Source organism: Monomorium pharaonis, chromosome 9 (genome assembly GCF_013373865.1).
Source record: "Monomorium pharaonis isolate MP-MQ-018 chromosome 9, ASM1337386v2, whole genome shotgun sequence".
Taxonomy (NCBI): domain Eukaryota; kingdom Metazoa; phylum Arthropoda; class Insecta; order Hymenoptera; family Formicidae; genus Monomorium; species Monomorium pharaonis.
In genome coordinates, this window is record NC_050475.1 from 12,348,101 (window position 1) to 12,374,965 (window position 26,865).

Sequence of the window (26,865 nt, forward strand, 5' to 3'; positions counted from 1 at the left end):
GTCTGGTTGATTATAAGTCTATTATTCTTAATTTTTTTTATTTTTTTTATTTTTAATAATTTGTGTTTTCGTGACTCATGTTAAAAAGGGCATCTAACGAAATGGGGGCCTAATTTGGAACTCGTATACGATCGAAGCATTAATGTTATATTTTATTGACTTGTACATTTTACCTAAATTATGTAGTTCTATAAATTCTATGTTATTCCGTTAAGTTCACCTAACAAGCATATTTTTTAACAGGCATGCTTTTTTTACTCTTCTATTGTCTCTTGATATAAATTGCGAAATGTATCGAAACATTTAGGTTATTATACATATAAGTTATATAAATTTAATACATATATTGTTTGTGCGTGCGTAGGGTAAACGCAATCGCACGGAGAGAGTGCCGGGATCCGTCCCGATAGAGACGCGAAGTGAGCGATGAGGAATGTGGTAGGTTCACGGGGGGTGATAGGATGAAAAAGGAGGCGATGATGTCTCTCACACTTAATATTTATTTAAACAACGGACGTTCGAAGCGAAGGGCGAACCGTATCTTTTACAATCTTGCGGAGATCTTGATACGTCCCGATATTACGTTGCCTGTAATCAACGCGGAAATCTTGAAGAACCTCTAGATCGAGGCTCTCGCGAATCCGGAAATCTTGCGCGCGATCCGACGGAAATCTTGTGCACGAGGCAGAGGACGTTCGCGGGAAAGATACGGTCACCTGCGCACGGATGTAATACACTCACAACATTCACGCGAATACAAAACTGAAGAATTAATCAACATTGGTTGACGGGAGAAATAATTCAATCGCACTATCACGGCGCGAATGATCTGGAAAGAAGCGGAAGTGAATCCCCGCAGCTAGGATCGGCGGAAGACGGGAGAGATCTGCGAGACGATCTAATGTTGGTGCCGGGCTGCGAGAGACTGGCGAATTTTGCATCGTAAAACAATTACGATCGGAGGCAAAAAAAGGGGACGGTAGAGAACGGATCTCGAGACTTATTTGGGCATTGATTTGGACGTGCCCTTTTTGGGGCTTGTTTATTTGCATAGTTACCACGATGCATAATTACCTACGATGCGAGCAAACGAAAATCGCGCGCGTGAGGAGCTAGTAACAGCGCCGCGCGACTAGGTGCATCAAAGAAATGAACTACAAGGAGCTTGATGGCTGTCAGGAGCTCTCACTACTCGCGGATAAAACAGTAAATAAAAAGGAAATGTTAAAATTCTAAAGTAACTTATAGTCTCGAACATATATTATAACTGTAACTTGTTACGGTCACGGTGCAGTAATAGTTGTCATTACTAGATTTCTGATCTCATGGAATGTTTTAATTTACGCACACACAGCAACTTTATGTTTAAAACTGCACTGCGAAATAAATATAAAAGAGAAAAATAAAAAGAAACAGTTTTAGGAAACTACAAACATGTGAAATGATATCGATAATGTTATCGATAATACACTCACTATTGTTTAAATTGTGCAATTTGCAAGAAAAAGTTATGCAAATAAAATTCGCGCTTTTGGCGAATTCGTTTTTAGCAGATTTTATGTAGAAAAGGGCATGAATGTATGAAATATGAGTTTTTATTTCTTAACCATTTGGATCATGTTTTTATCGGTATTTGTAAGATGCAATGTTTAGTTTTTAAAAAATAAGGAGGTTCCAATTTAGGAAACTGTTCCTTTAGTGCCTTTCTTCTATTCGTTTTTGTCTGTAATATTGAGAATGATCTGATAACAGATCGATACATTTCTTTTGTTATACTATTTAAAACAATATCGTTTTTACACAAAGATCTTGTATTGGCTCATTGGGCTCCTATTCATTAAAAATTACAAAATAATGTTTTAGACGAAAATTGTATGTCATGAAATAATGATACAATTGTCGAAAAGAAATTAATTTTTTAGATTATATAAAGATTATAGCTAATTTTTTAATGAAATATATAATTTTTTTAAATATAATTTCTCTAATTTTGTATTTAAAAGCATTAAAGGCTTATTGAAAAAGTTATAAAATATTTTATGCTTTGTTTTATTATATTTTTACATAGAATGTAATCTTACAAAATTTATTAATTTTAATTTATTAAATTTTGTTATTTTTATATTGAAATTATATTGAATTATATTGAAATTTGATTTGTATTTAATACTTTTGTGTACAGCAGTAATATATTTTCTTTGTCGATTGATTCTCTTTTATTATTCTGTGCATAAAAGTATTAACTGTAAAATATACAAACAGTCTACTAAATATTTTATATTTTATATCGAAATATGTAATTTAAAAAGTGTAAAATACATATAAAAGGAAGAATTATGCACTTCTCGTCCGGATGGACATCAATGTAGTCGCATTCCCTGCGTTACCCACAACAAGTAATTTTAAAGCAAAAATCTTTTGGCGTTCTGCCGGTATTGAGCGGCGCATCTCTCCGCCGCGCTTGCGCATCGCTGTATCGTCATTGTATTCCTGTTGCGATTCCACAACAGTTGCTTGTGCTAGGTATAAAAGCTTTTAGCATAATTTAAAGTATCTTTCGATATAGGCAAGTCGCATAAAAGCATAGGTCGAGGAAGAGGAGCGGTTCACCCGAGATAGACCGTCTGGCTAGCATTGAAGCGAACCTTTCACGCCTCATCGACGCAATCAGCGGAGAGGTTAGACCACCGCCACATGACGAGTCCCCCCTTATCTCAGCTTTGTTCCCGATTCAGGAGCAATGATGCCAGTTCAGAAGCTTTTACCAGCAAGCCCGCCTGCACCGTCTGCACGCAGCGCCCGTGGAGGGGACCCACTCTTCGGACTGCATTGAGGAGATGGTCGAGAAAAAGACGGAAGTAGGAGCAAAGGAGACGGCAGATGCTCCCGCCGCTTGACGCAATCCGAAGAGTGGGGGTCCTTCACGGACGCTGCGTGCAGGCGATACCGGCAGGCTTGCTGGTGAAAGTTTCTGAACTGGCATCGTTGTCAAGAGGACAATCTTAGCGGGCGTAGTCCTTCCAGGGACGCACAGTACAATTGGACACGTTGCAATTGCCCACCGTGTTATTAGACACGAAACATTGCGCACCGTTCAATTGCGCACCGTTTGATTGCGCACCGTTCGATTGTGCATCATTTGATTGCACACCGTTCAATCAAACGCATTAAATATTCATACGTATGAATATTATGGCTGCGTTTGCAATGTGTACATGGGTTAGCGACCTGGTGGGTGTGGGAAGGGGGGCCGAAGGCCCCCCTTGCACTCCCCGTGTGTGTGTGTGTGTGTGTGTGTGTGTGTGTGTGTGTGTGTGTGTGTGTGTGTGTGTGTGGTGTGTATGTAAAGCACCACATGGTTTGCGACTTAAATGGTGTACAATTGAACGTTGTGCAATTGAATGGTGTGCAATTGAACGGTGTGCAACTGAATGGTGCGCAATTGAACGGTGTGCAATGTTTCGTGTCTAATAGCACGGTGGACAATTGCAACGTGTCCAATTGTACTGTGCGCAAATGAAGGCCTCTTGTCCCTCTCCACTCAGGGATTCACAACCGGCGCCTTCGAGGCCGAGCGACATTTCAGGTGTGTTAGTTCTTACCGGTTTTGTGTTTGCAGAACACAGGCGGGGAGTACGACACGAACCTTTGGAACGCTAATGACCTGCTTTTCTTTCTTCCAATCTCAGTAGGTGATCTTACGTCCGACGGAAGGGCTTCATCAAAGCTCCCGCCTGTGAAAGCTGTACAGCTTTTACTCGATCCGGCTGTTTCGACACAGGTTGAGAAAGATACGCAGAGGTTTGCTAATAAGCTCTTTGGCCCGGAATTAGCAGAATCAAACACAGTTCCTTGGAATGAATTAATCTCTCGGAAGTGGCTAGAGGTCACGCGCAAGGTCCTGTCGCCGGACAGCCGAGACCTGCTTAAGAGATACATTCCATCGGACCCTCTGGAATTTCTCAGAGCGCTTAAGTTAAATTCAGAAATTAAATCAGCCCTTCGAAGTAACGCTATCATCAAGCGTGATGAACATTACGCCAAAGATCAGGGGCAAGCAAGGATCGCTGTGCGCCCTTGGAGAAGCCTTATCAGATTTTCTGAAACCACAGGTACAACAATCTCTTGATGCCGAAGCACGCCATGTGGTCACAAAGGTGAGCGAGGCTGCTAAGATCCTGGCAGATTTTTTTATCGCCTATCGGTATCCAGAAGAAATCCTGACAGCTCTCAACCTCGTTGCCAAGAATGTGGTCGAGGCCACCCGGTAGATCATTTTCTTTTTTGCGCCTTCTTTGGCGAGGATTTTAAGAAGGCGTCCGCTATAGAAAAGTCGTCGAGGGATATCGCCAGGGCATCGGTGCTGACAATTGCCAAAAAGGTATAGTAGCCTGTTAAGCCGCCCAGCCGCACAGCTCCCCCGACTTCGGGAAACTTCCGAGTCCCTGCCCCGCGAGCCAGGCCGACAACAAGGAGGGCAGGGACATCGAGCGGCCATCGTTGACCGACCCATTGCTCCAGATCGCGCTTGAGGAGGCGATAAATGACGAGCAGATAAAGATCGCTGACAGACTTTTCTTTTTTCTTCCTCAATGGAAGAAAATTACTTCCGACACAAGGATTTTGCAAGCAATCATAGGCTACAGACTTCCCTTCAGGTCCCACCCTCCTGTCCAGGTGAGAGAACCCTCAGGGCATTTCTCAAGCGAGGAGGAACAAATCTGCTCCCTCGAGTTGGTTAGACTCTGTGAGAGAGATGCGATTGAGGCGGTCGCAGACTGTGAGGAGCAATTTTTTTCATCGTATTTTGTTATTAAAAATCTTCCGGTGGATGGAGATTGATTTTGAACTTAAAACAACTTAATAAATTTATTGTAGCTCCACACCTCAAATGGAGAATTGAAAGACTGTGGTTCGCCTTTTCTCACCGGGAGATTTTTTGGCTTTTTTAGATCTAGAAGATGCCTATCTTTTACCGATTCATCAGGACGACAGAAAGTTTCTTCGTTTCCGTTTCCGAAACCAACTCTTCCAGTTCACAGGTCTTCCTTTTGGACTGTCTTCCGCCCCATTTATATTTACAAAGATTTTGAAGCCGGCAATTTATTTTCTCCGGGAGAAAGTATTTTTTCCCGTAAATTACCTAAACGATTTTCTGCTGATTGCTCAGTCCTACGAGCAATGTCTTGAGAACATTGCTACAACAAGAAATTTATTATCATCTTTAGATTTTATTATTAATAAACAGAAAAGCGCCCTGACACGAACAAGATCTTGTCGATTTTTAGGCTTTAATTTCGATACAAACTATTTTTCAATTTCGATTCCGGCAAACAGGAGAAGCAGGCTCCTCCAGATGACAGAGGAATTCTCGAACAAAAAATGTTGCAAGATTCGAGCCTTTGCGAGCTTCATTGACTTACTGGTGTCTGTCTACCCAGCCGTACAATATGGTATGCTACATACCAAGATATCGGAACGAGGAAAATACCTGGCCCTTACAGCAGTTAATGAGAATCTCGTTTTTACAGAAGACCGACAATCGAGAGTACTTCTTTCCAATCGGTGATCTTGGGCTCTCATTAACTGAGCGGATTCAGCGTAACACTTAGTTTGTCTTAGTTAAATTGGCAATGTTCAAAATTTGTTTCTTAGCCGAATAGTGACGTCACTCGCTCGTATTTGGTCCAAATTGCAAAAAAAATTCTTTGTGTTTTCTTTGAGCGCGTATATATACATATATAGATGTATTTATATACATGTATATTAATAGACATAGTCATGAAGCCTCATATATATGTCCATTATTTTGCCCTTCACAAATCTGTGCTTTAAAAATCTACATTGATGTCCATCCGGACGAGAAGTGTATAATTAATAGGTTAAACGAACTTATCTAACAAGGGAACCTCGCGAACTCGAAAATTCAGATTTTAATGAAAAATAAATGTAGAGGGAATGAATACATGAATTTAGAAATTTTTAGTTGGTGCCCAAAAACAGTTTGAAGGGGTGAAACCACCCTTCAAAGTTGAGACGATTTTGCGGTTTTTCGATATATCTCGTAAATTAAACAAAATATTAGAAATGTTTCATACAAAAGTTTTACAGTATAAATACCTTTATTTAACTATGCTATTAAAAAAAAATTTTTTTTATTTTAATATAAATAGGGTAGTTAAATGGAGCTATTATGCTGTAAAACTTTTTTATGAAACATTTTTTTATATTTTGTTCAGTTTACAAGATATATCGAAAAACCGCAAAAATATCTCAACTTTGAAGGGTGGTTTTACACCTTCAAACCGTTTTTGGGCACCAACTAAAAATTTCTAAATTCGTGTATTTACCCCCTCTACATTTATGCCAAGTTTCATTAAAATCAGAATTTACGGGTTCGCAAGGTTTCCTTGTAAGTGAAGTTAGACCTTAATTATATTATCTCGTCCGGATGGATAATCCCATCTCTCCCGTCCCCTTAGGGACAGATTTGTGACTTTGAAGAATGACGATAGAGATGCGCAAGCACGGTGGAAAGATGCGCCGCTCAGTACCGGCAGGACGCCAAAAGATTTTTGCTTTAAAATTACCTGTTGTGGATAACGCAGGGAATGCGACTGCATTGATATCCATCCGGACGAGATAGCATAATTAAGATCGAACTTAGATAAGTTTGTTCAACCTATCAATTATATAGGTTTACAAATTTGAAGTTATTGAGAATTGTTTGAGAATAGGTTTTATACGTAATTTTTCACGTTTTTGACCATTATTAAAAAGTGGACGAACCTGACATGCAAGGGAAAAGGTTATATTTGTGAAACTAAATAAATTGCATATTATTTGCATGTTTGCACATTAAATAAACATTAGATTTTTGTTTTTTCTTGTGTACTTCTATCTAAAAAAGGAATTTAAAACTGAATTTTAATTTTAAATTATAAATTGCTTTGCATGGAAAATCATTGTAAAACAATACAATTATAGATCTTGTTTCGTCTTTTATTTTATATTTTTGAATGATATTTTTTGCTAATCTTTGATCTTTTAATAACTTTTTATTGAATAATGATGAATAAAATCTTCTAAAAATCACTCAAGAGAGTGATAATATATGTCAAGATCATCAAAAGTGATTTTACTAAAGTCGGTAATTATAAAAAACTGTAATTCTATTTTCTTTAATGATCTTTGTATTGCCTTAAGAAACCTATTTTTTATAATTATTTTTTTTATTCTTGTTTAAAGAACGTTTATGCATTCGTGTGCACACACATAAATTATTTTTTGTTTGAAACATTTTTTTAAAAAGTTTTTTTTTAAGATGTTTCTGGTAATTATGCAGTTATACGGAGCCACCTTCAATGTCTTTCACATATGTTTTTCAGACAGCACACAATATTTATGATAAATATTTATAAATATTTATTTCTATTTATTTTTTTTAAAACAAATGTTTTATACATATTTTACATGTATTACATAAAGGAAAAATCTTTATTCAACATCCTATCCTATCCTATCCTATCCTATCCTATCCTATTCTATCCTATCTAAAAAAAGAGATGCTAAATCGAATCGAATTTATTGTTGCCGCTTTTCCGAGATGCTGATTGACTGTCTCGCTATCTCGTTGTTAAGTGCGTCGTGACTTTCTTCACTTCGTGTCATTTCCAGCTGTCAAACTACTTCGTGTCATTTTCAGCTGTCAAACTGTTAGTTTTGATAGTTGATTGAAATAATCAGCGAAAAAGAAAAAAGAGCCAAATAAAAAATATAAGAGAGAAAGAGAGAGAGAGAGAGAGAGAGAGAGAGAGAGAGAGAGAGAGAGAGAGAGAGAAAGAAGTAAGAAAAAGCTTAATTTTTTATAATACATTAAGTATTTTATTTCTGAAAACAATAATATATATATATATATATATATATATATATATATATAATTTTTGAAAATAATTTTTTCGTTTAAATGTTTTTTGCTTTTCTTCCTTTCTTTTATAACATAAAGCTTATTTTGTCAAAATTAGAATTTTTAATTTGATTTAGTTGCGTTTTTATTGTTAATATATCTAAATGTTTTTTATTTAAGGTTAAAGAAAATAAGCATTATATTAAGAAAAGAAAGAAAGAAATAGAAGGAGCAGAGAGTAAGAGAGAAAGAAATATTAAAAAGGTATAAACAGAGAACAGAAATAAAAGATACATAATATCAATCAGGTGTATAAAATCAATATATTATTCGGTTTGTAGTTAATATTGATGCCAAACGGGTAGATATATTGATTTTCTTATATAGCTGTCTTAAAATCAATCAATACAGCTGATACGGACATAAAACCATATATACACTGCAAAAAAATGTAATATATTTAATAAAATATGTAGTTGCGGACTGCCAACTACAGATGTACTCAAAGCAATAATATATATTATTGCAGTATCAACATTGTACTTGCATTAACAGTAAATATTATTGTATTGAGTATTTTATGTAGTTGGCAGCTCGCAATTACATATGTTATTGGCTATACATTTTTTCTGTGTGTGTATATTTGTACGTGTGCGCGCCTTAATAATTCAACTTTAAAATTAAACTTCTTGAATCTTTCAGATTGCAAGAATTAAGTGATAGGTAGAAGGAGAGAGAGAGAAAGATTAAGTAAATTTGAAGATCTTATTAAGTGAGAAAAAGAGAAAGTGCGAGATTACGGGAAAGTAACATTTGCGTTTTAATTATTTTGAAAAAAAGGATCAAGTAATATTTGTGTTTTAATTATTTTCACATTTTGTGTATTTTGTGTATTTTAATAGAAGAAAAGAAAAGAGATTAGAGAGAAAAAATTGAGATTGAGAGAGTTTAAAAAAAGAAGCTAGAAAGTGAAAGTGTTGAAATTTGATTGAAAATTATCAGGTAACATCCCAGTGAACACAGTAATATAGTAGCAGTGTAACAGCAATGTAACCGAATATAACAGGTTACGTTACTCTGAAATTACACGTAACTTACATGTAAGTTACAATTTCCGACTCAGCAATATAACATGTTATAATTACATGTTATCTAACCGTCACACAACAGTTACAAAGAAAAATAAAATAAAATAAAAATTTTATTTTTTTTTAATTATTTTTATCAACAGCACATACTAAATTTAGGATAAATTTTTATTAATTAATTAAATTTAAATTGTTATTTTTTATTTTATTCTTACTTGCCACTGCTAGGTTTGAACCCGGGACCTTAGGATGACGAACCTTGTACTCTACCTGTTATGCCAATTTGACTCATCGATATGGGTACTTGTTATTGTCTACATATACCTTCCAGTGAACACAGTAATATAGCAGCAGTGTAACAGCAATGTAACCGAATATAACAGGTTACGTTACTCTGAAATTACACGTAACTTACATGTAAGTTACAATTTCCGACTCAGTAATATAACATGTTATCTAACCGTTACACAACAGTTACAAAGAAAAATAAAATAAAAATTTCATTTTTAAAAAATTATTTTTATCAACAGCACATACTACATTTAGAATAAATTTTTATTAATTAAATTTAAATTATGTAATTTTTTATTTTATTCTTACTTGCCGCTGCTAGGTTTGAACCCGGGACCTTAGGATGACGAACCTTGTACTCTACCTGCTACGCCAATTTGACTCATCGATATGGGTACTTGTTATTGTCTACATATACCTATATGTTATATACTGACGCAACTATATTATTTTTTTAAGCAATAAAAGCAATTAAATTTTGCAAAATATATTAAAAATAAATAGCATTAATTTATTTACTTATTAATTTCATTGTTAAATTTATCTTTTTCCATAACCTTAATAATTTGATAGAAATTGCGATCTATTTAGCACTAATCTTTGAAGCGTTCAATTGATTAATTAGATGGTTAACTATATAGATCATAATTGTAAGAAAAATTGAATAGTATACATTTATTATTTTGTTTTTGTTCAGCACATCATGAATTTAGATTTTGTGCATTTTTTGTGCGCAGTAATTGTAGACAAACCGTTATTTTTGAAAACATTATCTTTATAATAATTTTTTTTATTATCAAATAGATCTGTCATTCAGGATGTTATAATGTTGTCTAATTTCTGAATCAACTACGACGCATCGTTCCGTAATAACATTGATACGAACGTGTTATGTTACAATTATACAATTTTTGTTGAATAACTATAACGCCAAAACGATATATAACAGCTATATTACTTGCGTATAACAAATATTACGTAACAGGTTATTTCCATGTCATATAGCACCTACATATCACAAGAATAACAATGTTAAATTACATGTAACTTCCATGTTAAATAATAAAGTTAAATAATTAAGTAAATAATAATTTTTAATAAAATATGTTTTTATATAATATTATGTAGTTATTTATAAAATTACACTTACACGTTTTTTATTCAAAATTGCAGAAGATAAAGGATAGATTAAAGAAAGGGAAAGAGATAAAGAAAAGAAAGAAGAATAGGAAAAGAGAGAGAAGATTCAAGAAAGCATAATTCTTTTAAATTAGTAAAGATTAAGACATTTTCTTATAAAAACGGAGGGAGAAAAAGAAAGAAAGACGAAAAAGGTATATAATAATTATAGATGATGGTTGTGCAGGAGTTGCAATTTTTTATAAGAAGGATATAAAAGCCGATGCATTACACATTACTAATGAAAAAAACATTTTAAATAATCTGGATATTTTAGGTATTAAAATCAATTTAAAAAATAAAAATAAACTTCAATATATTATAATAGAAGACAAAGGAACATAAAAACAAATCATGGAGTACATTCCATCGGATTTTGAGACAGCTATAAGAAAATCGATATATCTATCCGGTCGGAGTCAACGTTAATTACAACCAAACGATATATTGATTTTCTATACCTGACTCGACTTAATAATCATTAATATTATGTACCTTTTTAAAATTTTATATAAAAATAGATTTTATTAGAAAATTATATTTATTTAAATGTTTTTAAAGTTTTATTTTTTATAAATGTCTATATATAGGATGTTTGGTAAAGATTTATGCAATTTTTATAAACAAGTAGAGCGCATTAAACTAAACAGAAAAGTCTTTTACCGTTTTTCCATTTTTGTAATAGTTAACGAGTTATTGATTACACTTTACTTTTTACCTTTTTGTGTGCATGTGTAATCAACAACTTATTAACTATTGCGAAAATCGCAAAATGTTAAAGAACTTTTCTGTTCAATTTAATTCGCTCTACCTGTTTATAAAAATTGTATAAATTTTTACAAAACACCCTGTATATTTACATATAAATGTACATGTACATACGCATGTATAAATGATATTTATGTTTTTACGTACATAACATATATATGTTCATAACATAACATAACATGCTATTTTATACAAAAATAAGGCACAAAAAATAACGCAACAGCTTTTTAAATAATTATTATATACCTTTTTTGTCTTTCTTCCTTTTTTCTTTCTCCGTTTCTTTATGAAAATGTCTTAATCTTTATTAACTCAAAAGAATTATGCTTCCTTGAATCATCTCTTTCTTTTCCTTTTTTCTTTCTCTTCTTTATCTCTTTTCTTTTCTTTAATCCTTTATTTTTTGTAATTTTGAATAAAAAATGTATAAGTATAATTTTATAAATAATTACGTAATATTATATAAAAACATATTTTTCAAAAAATTAGTATTTACTTAATAATTTTAATTTTAATTTATTTTTTATAAAGTATTTACTTGATAATTTTAATTTTAATTTATTTTTTATAAGCACACACACACACACACTCACACACGTATGTATGTATGTATTTATTTTAAAAAAGTTAAAAAAATTAAGTAAATAATAATTAAAAAAAACATGTTTTTAAATAATATTATGTAGAATAATTATTTATAAATTTACATAATTTTACACACACGCGCGCCCGCGCGCGCGCATGCTCACATAAAAAAAATACAACCAATAACATGTAATAGCGAGCTGATAACTACATAAAATATTCAATACAATATTTACTCTTAACGCAAGTACAATGTTAATACTGCAATAACATATAATATTGCATTGAGTAGGCAGTTCTCAACTACATATCTCATTGGATACTTTACATTTTTTTGCAGTGTATATATGGTTTTACATCCGTATCAGCTGTATTAATTGATTTTGAGACAGCTGTAAGAAAATCAATATATATACCCGTTTGGAGTCAATGTTAATTACAACAAAACGATACATTGATTTTCAACACCTGACTCATTAATATTATGTACCTTCTTTATTTCTATTTTCAGTATATACCTTTTTAATATTTCTTTCTTTCTTCTTTTACTGCTCCCTCTATTTCTTTCTTTCTTTTTTAAACATAATGCTTATTTTTTTTAACCTTAAAAAAAACATTTAGATATGATAAAAGTAAAAACGCAACTAAGTCATATTAAAACTTCGAAATTTTTACAAAACAAGCTTTATATTGTAAAAGAAAGGAAAAAAAGTATTTCAAAGAAAAAATTTAAAAAATATTTTTTTTAATTATAGATATATAAATATTATTGTTTATAGAAATAAAATACTTACTTAATGTTATAAAGAATTAAGCTTTTTTACTTCTCTGTCTCTCTCCCTCTCCCTCTCTCTCTCTCTCTCTCTCTCTCTCTCTCTCTCTCTCTCTCTCTCTCTCTCTCTCTCATACTTTATCGTATTGATATGTATTTTTTTTGAAATTGCTTAGAAAAGAATGAACTTTAAGAATCTGGATTAATATTAGCCAGATTTTAACGAGAAACTTGTGAAAAATGATAACAAACTTTTACTTTTTTCAATTAAAAAATACATGTTTGGTTTTTATGCGATACAAAAGATTTGCACTTAACAAATCAAATTTTCGCCTAGGGATTCTCAAAGTAGGGTCTTTGCTCTTTAATTTAAAAAAAAGTACATGTAATTTAGATGATTTTTCGCAAAGTTGCATCACTTTGAAGATTGCCTAAAAATCGGTTAAAATTTTTGTCTCGTTTTCTTTTGCGCCAGTGTATATATAGATATTTATAAAAAATAAAAAGTTTAAAAAAATGGCAAGAATTAAGTGATAGGTAGAAGGAAAGAGAGAGAGAGAGAGAGAGAGAGAGAAGGAAAGAGAGAGAGAGAGAGAGAGAGAGAAGGAAAGAGAGAGAGAGAGAGAGAGATTAAGTAAAATTGAAAGAGATCTTATTAAGAGAGAAAAAAAGAGAGAGTGCGAGATTTCGGGAAGGTAACATTTGCGTTTTAAATATTTTGAAAAAAAGGAATCTTAAACTCTTAATTCTCATTTCTTATTAATTATCATTCTCAATAATTATTATTTTTTATTAATTATTATTCACATTAAATATCATTTGCGTTTTAATTATTTTGACATTTTGTGTATTTTAATAGAAGAAAAAGAATGAGATTAGAGAGAAAGAATTGAGATCGAGAGAGTTTAAAAAAGAAATGCAGAAAGTGAAAGTGTTGAAATTTGATTGAAAATTATCAGGTAACATTGCATATAATATATTGTAATTTTTAATTTATTAAAAAATTTAATTTCAAAGTTGTATTATTAAGGCATAAGATTTAAAAAATTTAATTTTAAAGTTGTTGGATGCTTGTTGTCTGAAGTTGTTGAAATGGTCAGAGCGAGATAGTGAGTTTTATCGAAAGAGATTAGAAAAGGAAAGAGATTAGATGGAAAGAAATTATGATTGAGAGAGATTAAACAAGAAAGTCAGAAAGTGAAAGTTTTGAAATTTTATTAAAAATTAACAGGTAGCATTACATATAATATATTATAATTTTTAATTTATTTAAAGGGGATTAAGTATTGAGGTAAATTGTTTAAAAGTGATATTAAGAAACATGAAAATATAATATAATTAATAATTTGTTTTAGAGAGAGAGAGAGAGAGAGAGAGAGAGAGAGAGAGAGAGAGAGAGAGAGAGAGAGAGAGAGAGAGAGAGGAGAGGAGGGAGGGAGGGAGGGAGGGAGGAGGGAGGGAGGGAGGGAGGGAGGGAGGGAGGGAGGGAGGGAGGGAGGGTGGGAGGGAGGAGGGAGGGGGGAGGGAGGGAGGGAGGGAGGGAGGGGGGGAGGAGTGAGAGAGCGTGAGAGATAAAGAAGAGGACTTAAATAAGAAAGTAAAGTGTGTAAGAGTAATATTGAACAATATGAAAATAATATAATTAATATAATTAATAATATAATTAATAATTTAGAGAGGGGGAGAGGGAGAATGAGGGAGCGTGAGATAGAGAAGGGCATTAAATATGATAAAGTGTGTGAGAGTAATATTACAAAAGAAGAATAAGTGCAATGTTCAATATAAAAATGCTAAGTGGCGCGCGCGAAGCGAGCACAATGTTGTGTTCTAGTATTATTAAAATATAGACTAAATATTTTATACGATATTTATGGTATAAATAATAAATAAAAATTTGTAGTAATATTTTGTAAATATTTTATAAATATTGCGTGCTGTATGGGTATCAAAGTCATCATCCTGAGTAATGTTGTGAAGGTTTCAGGCCGCGGTTGGCATCTATTAAAAAGTTAACATGGAAAGTTTTTACGAATTATTTATAATTTTTGACGTTGAAATTGCCCTGACACACACACACAACATGCGCGCGCGCGGGGAGAGCTCGAAAGTCATTTATCGTTTTCATTTACTTCATGTACTATCTTGTACGTATATTTCGTCGCCCTGGGTGGAAATGCGCAAAAGTACGGTGCGTATCTATAAACAATCGAATTATACGGTATAAAGAACGCGTGAAGGGGCGGAGCCTCTCTCCCTGCACTCTTACCCTGTAATTTTTCCTAACTCTAACCCACCAATTTTATGTCGCTATTTGGTTAATGCGAAAACATTGGAAACGAACAGTGTGGATCTTGTTTAGCGTGGAAAGTCGCAAATCCATTTTGTACTGTACAAGCGTGGACATTGTTTACTTTACGTAAAGCACTGATATCATGTATTGTATTTATGAAACGTAAAGTAAACAATGTCCACGCTTGTACAATACACATGGGTTGGCCATTTTCTACACCAAACAAGATCTACGCTGTTTGTTTCAAATGTTTTAGAGTCTAACCCACCAATTTTACGTCGCTAATGCGAAAACATTTGAAACGAACAGCGTAGATCTTGTTTGGTGTGGAAAGTCGCCAACCCATGTGTATCGTACAAGCGTGGACATCGTTTACTTTACGTTTCATAAATACAATACATGATATCAGTGCTTTACGTAAAGTAAACAATGTCCACGCATCAGAAAACAATGGTACATTAAAAATTTTTTTTGTTTATAATTTTTGAGGGATTTTCCCTAACTAAAAATTGTTATTTACATTACTTTTTAACCATAAGAAGCCACTACAAAAAATTTCAGTTTATTTGGAGGTGGAGCCGTAGTTTGGAAGAATTATCATTACAAATAATTTGTGAAAACTTCGTATTAATAACTTTTTAATAAATGCCTAGCGCGGCCTAAAATCTTCACAGCATTACTTAGGATGATGACCTTGATAACATATGTAAAGTGCTATAACTGCATAATTACCATATTTCCCTGTTTCCATTAAAATAAGATACCAGTACACTTGTATTGTTTTGTATGTTTATTTCGTATTATATGTTCGTATATAATGTTATATATGATATTATAATATAAAAATTTTCTTGTAGAAAGGATATTGATATGTCTTCGACGACGTCGGTGAAAGTACAAGATATTCACGGTAAGTAATTTTTTTAAGTACACGACTGTTTGTACAAAGCATTTAAAAAGCAGCATTAGTTAAAATTTTATTAATTCGATTTAATAATTACAATAAAAAAATTATGTATTATATTTATAATAATCTAACATTTTTTAAATTGTGCGTGTCCCAAACATTAATCAACTAAGTTTTTACTCAATAAAATAAATTATTAATATAAATTGTATGTAATTGTGATTATGTCTGTTGATTCAAAAGATTTAACTATTGCTAATTAAAAAAATAATTGTTAATTACACAAGCATACAAAAAAAGTGGTTGATCCGGCGGACTAGACTAGTCTATCCTTATGTATTTTGAACCGCTAATTCCAAATTCAAGGTTATAATTACTGAATTGGCTCATTTTTTTTTAACCTCAGAAAAACCTTATAAAAGCAGTTTGGGTCGCAAATGTATAATCCAGAGTTGCAGTAACTACATTATCCGGGGAAAATTCAATATGTATGACAAGTCTGAGCTTCTATGAATAAATAGCGTAAAAAATTCACTCCCTTTTTCTATTAGGTACAACTCATTTATTCTCGAAGGTTTGATATAATACCCAATGAACACGCTGTGAGCATTTACGGAACATTTATAAAACATATTGCACATAAATGTTACAGACCAGCACAACGAACTAATAATGTGACAAGTATGTCATTGACGTAACGAGACTATAACTGTTACGTATGTCTGTGTTGTCACTTTTTCATTGCATAGTGACGTAACATTTACATAATTTTGTTGACGTCAATAAGCCAAATGTTAATGTTTCGTAAATGTGATGTTACTATTATAATGTTATTGCGCCATCATGTTTAATACATAACAATTACGTAATTTTGATAACGTCAATGAACGTAACATAAAAATTTCGTAAATGCAGCATAAATGTAATAATGTTATTGTGACATCATGTTTAATACATAACAATTACGTAATTTTGATGACGTCAATGAGCGTAATATAAAAATTTTGTAAATGCAGCATAAATGTGATAATGTTATTGTGACATCATGTTTAATACGTAACAATTATGTAATTTTGATGACTTCAATGAGCTTAACATAAAAGTTTTGTTAATGTAGCATAAATGTGATAATGTTATTACGACATCATATATCTTTAACACCTTCCGTGCCACGTGAATCACTGTAATCCATTCTGGACTTCCCACTGTTACTATTATTACTTATTAATTATTTACTAAGCATAAGAAGAAATATAATTTTATTAAATAAAAATAAAAATAATAATTTGTTAAATAATAAATAATTTACAATTATGCGGAAATTTTGATTATAGTCTCTTGTAATTATTATATCTTTTTAGTTTACATACTGCATTTAGTAAAATAGTTTTGTAGTTAGTATATACGCAATCTATTAAAATCAATAACATTCTACTTGAACCAGGTAAAATCTATTTACATATCAGCCGATTAGAACTTATTCTATATTATATAAATTTAAAAAGTATGTAGTTCGCGGATTGCCGCTAGACGACGCATGCGGCATCTTTCTCCTAATGCAATTTACACTCCAAAGGCTACATAAACAGACCACCCACGGTGACAGAAACCGGATCAATCTATGTTATCATAGTGAGCTTTCGGGGCATATGTATTTTTTATTACGTCTTAAAAACACATCTTAGCTGTTATGGCTAAATTTTAGCTTCGGTAAGAAATCCTTTTTAAGAAAAGTAAAGTAAAAACGACATAATAGTTACAAGAAGAATCTTTCTGGTACGTAATTTTATACGAGCATTTTACGTTAATTTATAAAAGTCAGCTTATACGTAAAAGTAACGTTATTTTATACGTAAATGTGACTTCATATACGTAAAAGTAATGTTATTTTATACGAAACCATTATGTATATGTTCCCTCTCTCTTTTTCCGATTTTGTTGCCCAGAATGTGCTGACATTTTGACCAAATTGTAACTGGAAAATGACGTAACTATTACGAGAACAGTGGAACATTGTTCCATAATGATCACATAAATGTTACGAATCAGTGTTTACTGGGTAGAAAAGAGGACTAAATTTTCTACGCTATTCATTCACAGAAGCTCAGACTGGTCATATGTATTGAATTTTCCACGTGTAATGTGGTTACTCAAGCCTACACGCTCTGGATTATATATTTGTGACCCAAACTGCTTTTACAAGGTGTTTTTTTGAGGGTAGGAAAAAATGAGCCAATCCAGCAATTCTGATCTTGAATTTGGATTCAGCGGGTCAAATACATAAAAATAGACACACACACACACTCTAAATAATTAATTACTCTTTTTTATTAATTTTATAAACTCCTATTCATTTTTTAAATATTGAAAACTCAAACACACACACACACTCTAAATAATTAATTACTCTTTTTTATTAATTTTTTAAAATTATTACCAAATTTAAATTAATTTATTTAATTATTATTATTTAGATTTTGAAATATATATATATATTTTAATTATGACTATCGACTATCATTTTTGATACAACCGGTCTTACCAAAAACTGACCTCATATCAAAACTCGCATTAACGAATAATATTTTTTAAATTATATTTTTTTGAAATTTTGAAACAACGTTGTATTTATATATATATATTTTAATTATGACTATCATTTTTGATACAACCGGTATTACCAAAAACTTACCCCATATCAAAACTCGCATTAACGAATAAAACGTTGTGTCTAAATTAAAATAAAATAACATTTAATATTGTTTTAAATAAAATTATGTCAAGCATTTTTGAAACACACGGTATTTCCAATTTAAACACTCTCGATTACGAATACAACGTTGTGTCAAAATTAGAAAAGAATATCATTTGAAAAATATTGTTTAAAATTAAATTATGACCCTCATTTTTGAAACAACCGGTATAACCAAAAACTGACCCCATAAGAAAACTCGCGTATACGAATACAACGTTGTGTCAAAATTTCAAAAAAATATCATTAAAAGAATATTGTTTAAAATTAAATTATGTCCAGCATTTTTGAAACACACGGTATTTCCATAAACAGACCCCATAAGAACACGACCGGTAACGAAAGCAACGTTGTGTCAAAATTTCAAAGCAATCGGTGAATAACTTACGGATATCTTAGATGAGTAACATACATTTTACATTTTTATTTATATAGATAGATTACATAATTTTAGCTTCATAAAAGAACAGAGCAAAAACATATTTTTATTAAGTTATTTTGCGTATTATTTCACATATATAAAATCAGTAAAAACTATAAATTTATATTTATTTATGAAAATATTATTTATAACTGCACGTTTTATCTTTCTGACATCTATTAAACTGATCTGTCACCTAACCTTAGCTAATCTGTCAATTTGTGTCACTTAAAGACAACAAATCACGTAAAAGAAGTTAATACGTGGTGATATATTTAATATCAGTAATAAAACCAAAGATGTGAATACTAAAAACTCGAATATCATAATATCCGAAAATGACAGTGAATTTACACTTTCAAAGATCGTCCAAATTGTGAAATTACGGAGAGATTACGGAGAATCTTTTGCCACAAAAATAAGAATAAAAATATTTGAATATATACAACAAACATAAATATTATTAAATATAATTTTTTTATTTATTACGAAGCAATTAAAATTTTTTTTTTATTTGTGAGAGGGATACCACTCCTACTTCCGCCATTTTCAACGCATTTGTAACAAAAAAATAGTACGTTCAATTTATGCAGCTGTTGTTTATTTGTGCGGATGAATGCAATTGCTTTCGGCTTAAGTGTCTACTCTCTACATTTGTGGCCAATTGCCGACTATTGTTATTTACATAATGTAGTATTTTTGCAAATTCCTAATTTGTTTTACATATATTTTTATAATTATAGTTATAAGTTTAATATTAATATTTTTAAGAAATAACGGTTATATGTTGCATTACAAGCAAGTGAATAATCACATAAATTCTTAAGTAATGATCAATCTAACAAATCTTTATTAAATTAAAGTAATACAACATTTCGATCAAACACTTTCTGATCTTTTTCAAGTGTATTTAAATTCACAAAAGTCGCATAATATTTATTACGTCCTGGGGGGAGTGTTCGGGGCCGAGCGGGAGCTGTCGTTCCCCCAGGAGCGTAAGTAGCGGGAGGCGGATCCCTTTTTTTGAAATAGTCTCGCGAAAAAGGAAGGGAGAGACAAATCTCGAAATATATATATATATTTATATACGTGTTTATATATATATATATATATATATATATATATATATATATGTTGTTGTGAGTGAAGCACTCGCAACCAATAAGATAATATGATAAAATATAGAATATAAAATATTAAAATTAAAGTAAGAAAAGATAGCATATAGCTCGCCGAGAAAGGCTCGCTATCACGAGGTGTCAAGTGACATATGCCTCGTGCGCTGCCGGCCGGTCATCGCACTGGTCAACGCACCAGCCACCTTAAGGAATTTAGCGAAGCCAGCTTAGCAACAATCATCCCACCGGAAATGCATACTTGCGTTTTGGCAATTGTTGCTAAGCTCGCGAATATTTCCCGCGCGCAGGAATGACCATATATGGTCATGTGGAGGGCCCGTTGCCCCCACTATTATATCAAATCCGCGACACTATTTAAGCTGCCGAACAGCGGCTCGCGGGATTAGTGATAATCAATCAAGCCGACACGTACGGCCCGCACGAGTAAAATACGAAAGAGTTCGGGACTTACCCGCGGCAAACCTCGAGCGAACAAAGAGACGACGCGCTATCTCCGAGTCACGCGCCGTATCTAATCAACTCAGTGTAAAACGACGCGGCACCTTCGCCGACCGCCACTATTGTATATCACAAACAGAATAAACCTTTTTAATAAATTAACGTAAAATCAGTGAGTCAGTGATTTGTGGACCCTGCCAACAAAAGCCGCCTTTTTCCGCGAGTTCCTACTCCTTGGGCAGCAACAAACCCAAAAGGATCTTTTGTCTCACCGCAAGGTACGGCAAAAATCATTTGTTATACCGCAAGGTATAACAATGTATATTTATAACTGTAACTTATTTACATTTGGGGGTTGTTCGCCTCTTGGGCGCACTTTTTCGGGAGGAGTTTATAATATTTTTGATAAATACCCCTCAATCGAGGGGTTGCTTGTCCGGCAAGAGCGATCCTCGGGGGTGTGCCAATGATCAGTTCGTCACTGATGATTTGGGGCTTCTGCCGCAGGGGTGGGCGGACTACTCTGCAGGGCCGAGTTGGTGTCTGAGAGGGAGCAACGTCTCTGTTTGGTAGCGGACGAGGAGGTGGACGCGGAGTGTTACGGAAGAACGTCCGGATTGTGGACGTAAACGAAATAATATAATTATACATTGTGAAAGCGTGGGAGAGGGGGCATGAGGCAAAGTCACCGATGAATTATCTTTCCTTTAATAATTTCATTGTTCTTGATTATGATAATTACGAGGGAGATTTGAAAGGTACGCGAACTACCCGGTGTCTCATGGCACGAGTCGCATGGACTCGTGGCCGTCAAGCCCTTGTAATCAACGACCTCGTGGGTTGAAAAACTCGGTTGTGAAGGTCGATAGCGTGCACGGGGACCTCGTATGGAGGACCCGGGGCCGTTCAGGCTACCGAGACGCCGGTGACGCAATAGGGAAACGATGGAAGGATGGAGAAAATTCGGGAACGAATGCCGAGTGGCTTCCCCCACGCTTAACCCAATGACCAATATGCAAGTGTGTGGGCCAAAGAGAGGGAAAAAAGGGCTGGCAAGTCGAGACATGTCCAAGCGTGGGACGTTTTTGTTTTTTGAGTCAGAAGCTCAGGGACCGCCGTAAGAGAAAGGTGCGAAGTATTCTAGCGTTGAGTATTGTACCCAGTCGTTATTGTTACTAGTAAAATATTACCGTTTGAATTTGAATTCATTTCGTTTATCACCTTCTCCTTGCCCAATACACGGAGGCCGACTCGGGAGCGGCGGAGCAGGGCGCGGAGGCGCGGGTGGTCCAGATGTTCTCCGTGGGCTCGGACAAGGGTTTAAATCAAACGGTCCGGGCGATCCGTGACGAATCGGCGATGATTCACCTGACCTGGTCTGTTCAAATACTCGCGGGTCGAATACTCCGCTTTCTATAAGACGCCACTTAAGCCTTTTCAACTGACGTTTCCGCCCTCCTCGCCGAAACCGCGGCATGACGTACTATGTTGAAATCAAATGCACGGATTATAAAAATATTTATGGTTATGATGCGTAGGCAGATTTTCAGAATTCAAGAGAGAAGAGAAAAAAATTTTATCTAGAAAACGATAAGGTCGGCGATTAAGGATTTTATTTTTGTCCTTATGGACTCCCTCGTTCAAGTCTCACTCTTTTTTCCTTGATTTGATACATCCCAAAAAAAGCAATGGGGGGGGGGGTTACTAAGAGACCTTATTCCATCATGACAGAATTGTGATATTTCAATTGAATTGAGTCAGACTCGGAGTTGAGCTGATCTATGCAGGTTGTCGTCGGAGGGATTCGTGGGTGAAAAGCGCCCTTGTAGGCAAGCCCGCTGCCCACGGTGGGAGAGGGACTGTGGGGAGTAAGCGCCCTTGCAGGCAAGCCCGCTGCCCTTCGGAGAGAGAGAGGAATTGTGGGAGGTAAGCGCCTTTATAGGCAAGCCCGCTGCCTTATGGAAAGAAAAATTGTGGGTGGTAAGCGCTCTTACAGGCAAGCCCGCTGCTCACAGGGTGAAGGATAGGTTTAGGCAGAGATCAACTCAATTCTTCCCTCTTTCTATTCAATTGTTCGGCGGTGTAAGGCCTGCGGTTAATTAACACGAAGTTTGTACGCGAGCAAATGCATATTTAAAATAGATACGGATATGCATATATGTCTATATTTTTATTTGCGCGCGGTAATCGAATACTTGAAGAGCGAGAGAAAGCGATCGAAGAGGGAGTGAGAAGAAAAAAAAGGAAGAGAAAAAAAAAGATCTATTAATTTTTTTTGTTAATTTATCGACTGCTTGTAGCGCGAGTTAATTTTTACGCGGAATTAATGGTGTTTTTGGGAGAGAGGGAGATTTCGCAAGTGAGAGAAGCGCCCCTTTTCTTTTGCGGGAACTTCTTAGACGCACGAATAAGCACGAGTGAGAGGAAAAGCGGCTAGCGGCGACAAGGTGTTGAGAGCGTGAGAGGAAGCGCCCAGGGAAGGCGCAACATATCCTACGCAGAGAGAGATGGGCAAATGTGACTGAGAGCGCCCCAGGTAGGCTGCCCTGTGATACACTACTGGAGGAGGAAACGACGTAGCGGGTGAAAAGCGCCTTAATAGGCGCCTGTTACCCACTGGAAATCTGACCCAAGCGCCTCGGTAGGCGCCCCTGGCCCGAAGTTGGAAGAGACAGGCGCCTGAGTCATAGCACTTTTTAGGATGAGGAATCAGGGAAGTCGCCTTTTTTCTTTGCTCTGGTATATTAGGAGCACCAGGGGGAAATAACTTCTTTTTCCGCCCCTTATAGCTATCTTAAAACTACCACTCGCGTACCGAACACGACACACAAAAAAAATATAACAAATAGAATTATTGGTTTGAGCGAGATTTATTGGAAAAATAAAACAGGATTGTAAATCGCGAATATTTATTCGCAAAGTTATATTCACTAGTGACCGTTTGATTGAATGTAATTACTAATTTATTGATTCTAGCTTACGTAGCGATTTGTTTCGGCGGCGATCGATATCGAAGGAGAGAAGTGTTACTTACAATAGGGATCCTCGTGTCGATCCTTATAATCGCAATGATGCGTATATATATATGTATATGGAGGATGATACGTCTTGCTATGTTCGTAAAATCGTATGAAATTATATAAGGCACGATTCTTACTGACAGCACGACGGCTTATCCAAGCGAAAATGCTGATTTTCGTGGCTCTCGCACTCCTTATATACCCCAAAACTAGGGGGTCCTAGGGGCATGGAGAAGTTCGAATTCTCGGAATTTTCCGCGACAAATAAGTATTATTTTCAAAATTCCATAATTTCTAATTTTTGCTCCAATTGTTGTAATTTTTGGTCAAGAGGTAACCAGAGGAGTCAGCGTTCGAATGCTTCTTTCGCCTCCCTCCTATCACCTCTGTGAGCGGAGTAATTCATCCGCATACTTTCGTAATTGCTTTACTATCGTTATCTCCCTCGCATCTCTCAGTTGGAGCAATGCTCAAGCATCGCTATCTCACTCAGGTAATAGGCGCTTCGCGGCTGAAGCGGTGTTCCAGCATCGCGAGGGTGCCACGCGCGAACCGCGTGACTTGAATAATGTTTGAATTATTCTAAATTATTATTGTAGTAAGAGAGCGAGAGCGTGATTGCGATAAATTATACTTTGTAATAGTTAGCGAGAGAGCGTGAGGGGTGGCGACAGCATCCTAGCGTCTTAATAATAATAAAAAAAAAGAAAACGAAAAGAATATTACTTCTAAAGATAACTCTTAACTATAATTGTCGCAATCTGGTGAATTCGAGCTTTCCCAATAAGAATTTTATTATACGCGCGGTAATATAATTTTAATAAGGATCATACGCATGGGGCGTACACGCCGGTGCCCGTGCGTGTGAGTTCATGGGGAGGGGAGCGTTCGGCGAGACGTGCACCGCGATGGAGCATGCGAGAGCGAGACGGAAAAGACGATATGAAAAATTTTCGTCGAACGTAACAATATCAATATTAGTCTACATATTTCACGTTTGTTTCAATCAAATAATTTGTCATTAAGGGATTAGGTCATCTTGAAATTTTCAATCAAAAATCAATTTTTTTGCTAAAAACATACCTTAAGATATAAAAAATAATATGATGCTGGAATAGTGGTAAATAAAAAATTTTTTTATTTTAGAATATTGTTACAATTTTAAACGTGTTTTTTTCAAAATTATATTTTTATAGACAAGCAGCAGAACGCAAACAATTTTGAATTGATTTACTACAAATTTTAACAGTATCTTTAAAACTAAATGATCTAAGGAAGTATACATGGATTTTATGATTTATTATGGAGTGAGGCCCGATTGCGCACATAAGCGATTGGACACAGTATTTTTTGATTGGACACAGACCCGATTGGACACGGACTCAATTGGACACAGACCCGATTGCACATGGACCCGATTGCACACTGACCCGATTGCACACGGACTCGATTGCGCACGGAAGCGATTGCGCACCGACCCGATTGCACACGGACTCGATTGGACACAGTCTCGATTGCACACTGTCCCGATCGGACACAGTCTTGATTGCACACTGTCCCGATCGGACACAGTCTCGATTGGACACGGACTCGATTGGACACGAACCCGATTGGACACGGACCCGATTGCACACCGACCCGATTGCACACGGACCCGATTGCACACGGACCCGATTGCGCACCGACCCGTTTGCACACGGACCCGATTGCGCACCGACCCGTTTGCACACGGACCCGATTGCACACGGACCCGATTGCACACCGATCCGATTGCGCACCGATCCGTTTGCACACAGACCCGATTGCACACGATACGATTCCGCATCGCAGAATAATGCAAAAACAACCTGGATAGCACAGAAAATTTAGAATAAATTTTTATAAATTTTTTACGAATTTATTTTTAAAAAACATTTTAATCGTTTAATTTAAACATTATATAATCGTTTTCATAAATTATTTAGAAATTATTATTAACAATATATAAAATATATTTTTAAAATGTACTAAAAAATATTCATGGTATATAAACTCAAAATATTTTTGTATTTTCAAATTATAATAGCATAAATATTTATTTTTAGTATTTTCATAAATATTTGTCATAATTATTTTATACTTGGCAAACTCGGACATACAAATACGTACAAAATATTGATTATAATATTTTTCTTTCTTATACATATTTTATAGTTGCAAACCTATGTGGTGCAGAAAATGCTTTGTGCACACACACACACACACGAGGGGGTTCAAGGGGGGCTTCGCCCTCCTCCCGCACCCATACCGTCCAAGTCGCTAACCCATGTACTATCTGAAATGCGGAATTGTATCGTGTGCAAACGGGTCGTGTGCAATCGGGTCGGTGCGCAATCGGGTTGGTGCGCAATCGGGTCCGTGTGCAAATGAGTCGGTGCGCAATCGGATCCGTGTGCAATCGGGTTCGTGCGCAATCGCTTCCGTGTGCAAACGGGTCGGTGCGCAATCGGGTTCGTGTGCAATCGGATCGGTGTGCAATCGAGTCCGTGTGCAACCGGGTCTGTGTCCAATCAGGTCTGTGTCCAATTGAGTTCGTATCCAATCGGGTCCGTGTCCAATCGGATTTGTGTCCAACCGGGAAATACTACTGTGTCCAATCGCTTATGTGCGCAATCAGGACAGTCCTTTTATTATGTATTTCTTAAGTTATTGAGCATTTTTCATCAAAAAGAACACTTTTTCTCGAAATGGTCGCCATGTTTTAAAAATAAATATTTTTTTAATATTCGTGTGTGTTTCTGCAGTAAATTTCATGTAGCTAATGAAGATTTTTTTGTTTTTTATTACGATCAACTGGTGACGACTTTTACTGCTTGCCGCGAAGCATGTTTCAATAAAAGCGCGTTGCGCTCTGTGGGACTACAGCTGTTATTTTGAAAAAAAATTTATACATTTTAAGACATTTAAAATAAAACCTATTAATTTAATTATATATTTACTTTATTGTTTTTTTAATTCTTAAAAATTACATAATTTTTTTTAGACTTTAAGGTGGCTTAAACGTTTAAACATCTTGTTTTGTTTTTGAATTTGACTTGTACATTTATTTTTAATCGTTCTCTTTCTACTGATAAAAATTGTGGAACAGACGTACTTTCCAACCTGAAGGAATATTTGATGTTATTTTTTATGTTCTTATTAAGCAATTGTAACGTACACTCACAAGGAAACGGTCGAAAGTGTCCCTTACCAATTTTAATAAGCTTTGGATATGTTGCAGAGCAGAAAAAAATATTAGACCCATATATTATAGAACATAATATTATATTA

The 26,865-nt window shown here is 34.6% G+C and overlaps 2 protein-coding genes across 6 annotated transcripts in view; both read left to right on the plus strand.

Moving 5' to 3' along the window:
- The window catches only part of LOC105834955 (protein SMG9), a 110,416-nt gene that overhangs the window by 5,126 nt on the left and 78,425 nt on the right, over positions 1-26,865 (plus strand). For all 3 annotated transcript variants that reach the window (XM_036292288.1, XM_036292289.1, XM_036292287.1), the window contains exon 3: positions 15,737-15,789. In XM_036292288.1, the coding sequence (XP_036148181.1) occupies positions 15,737-15,789 (53 nt within the window). The remainder of the gene's footprint in view (positions 1-15,736; positions 15,790-26,865) is intronic.
- Positions 3,330-5,704, plus strand: LOC105832432. Of its 3 annotated transcripts, XR_004964701.1 has the most exons (3): positions 3,331-3,586; positions 3,690-5,453; positions 5,532-5,704. XR_004964701.1 is itself a non-coding variant. In XM_036292292.1 (2 exons), the coding sequence occupies exons 1-2, from the start codon at positions 3,517-3,519 to the stop codon at positions 4,127-4,129; spliced, it is 507 nt and encodes a 168-aa protein (XP_036148185.1). In that variant the 5' UTR covers positions 3,330-3,516; the 3' UTR covers positions 4,130-5,704. The 3 variants fall into 3 exon arrangements, 2 of the variants coding, with proteins under 2 accessions (XP_036148185.1, XP_036148183.1); XM_036292292.1 differs by having other exon boundaries at positions 3,330-3,586; positions 3,693-5,704; XM_036292290.1 differs by having other exon boundaries at positions 3,690-5,704.

Bases quoted from the DNA above. Each gene is read 5' to 3' on its own strand.
- LOC105832432 (XM_036292290.1), top strand. From the start codon at position 3,517: ATGAAGGCCTCTTGTCCCTCTCCACTCAGGGATTCACAACCGGCGCCT. The intron at 3,587-3,689 runs GTGTGTTAGTTC...TTCCAATCTCAG, and splicing joins GAGGCCGAGCGACATTTCAG to TAGGTGATCTTACGTCCGAC.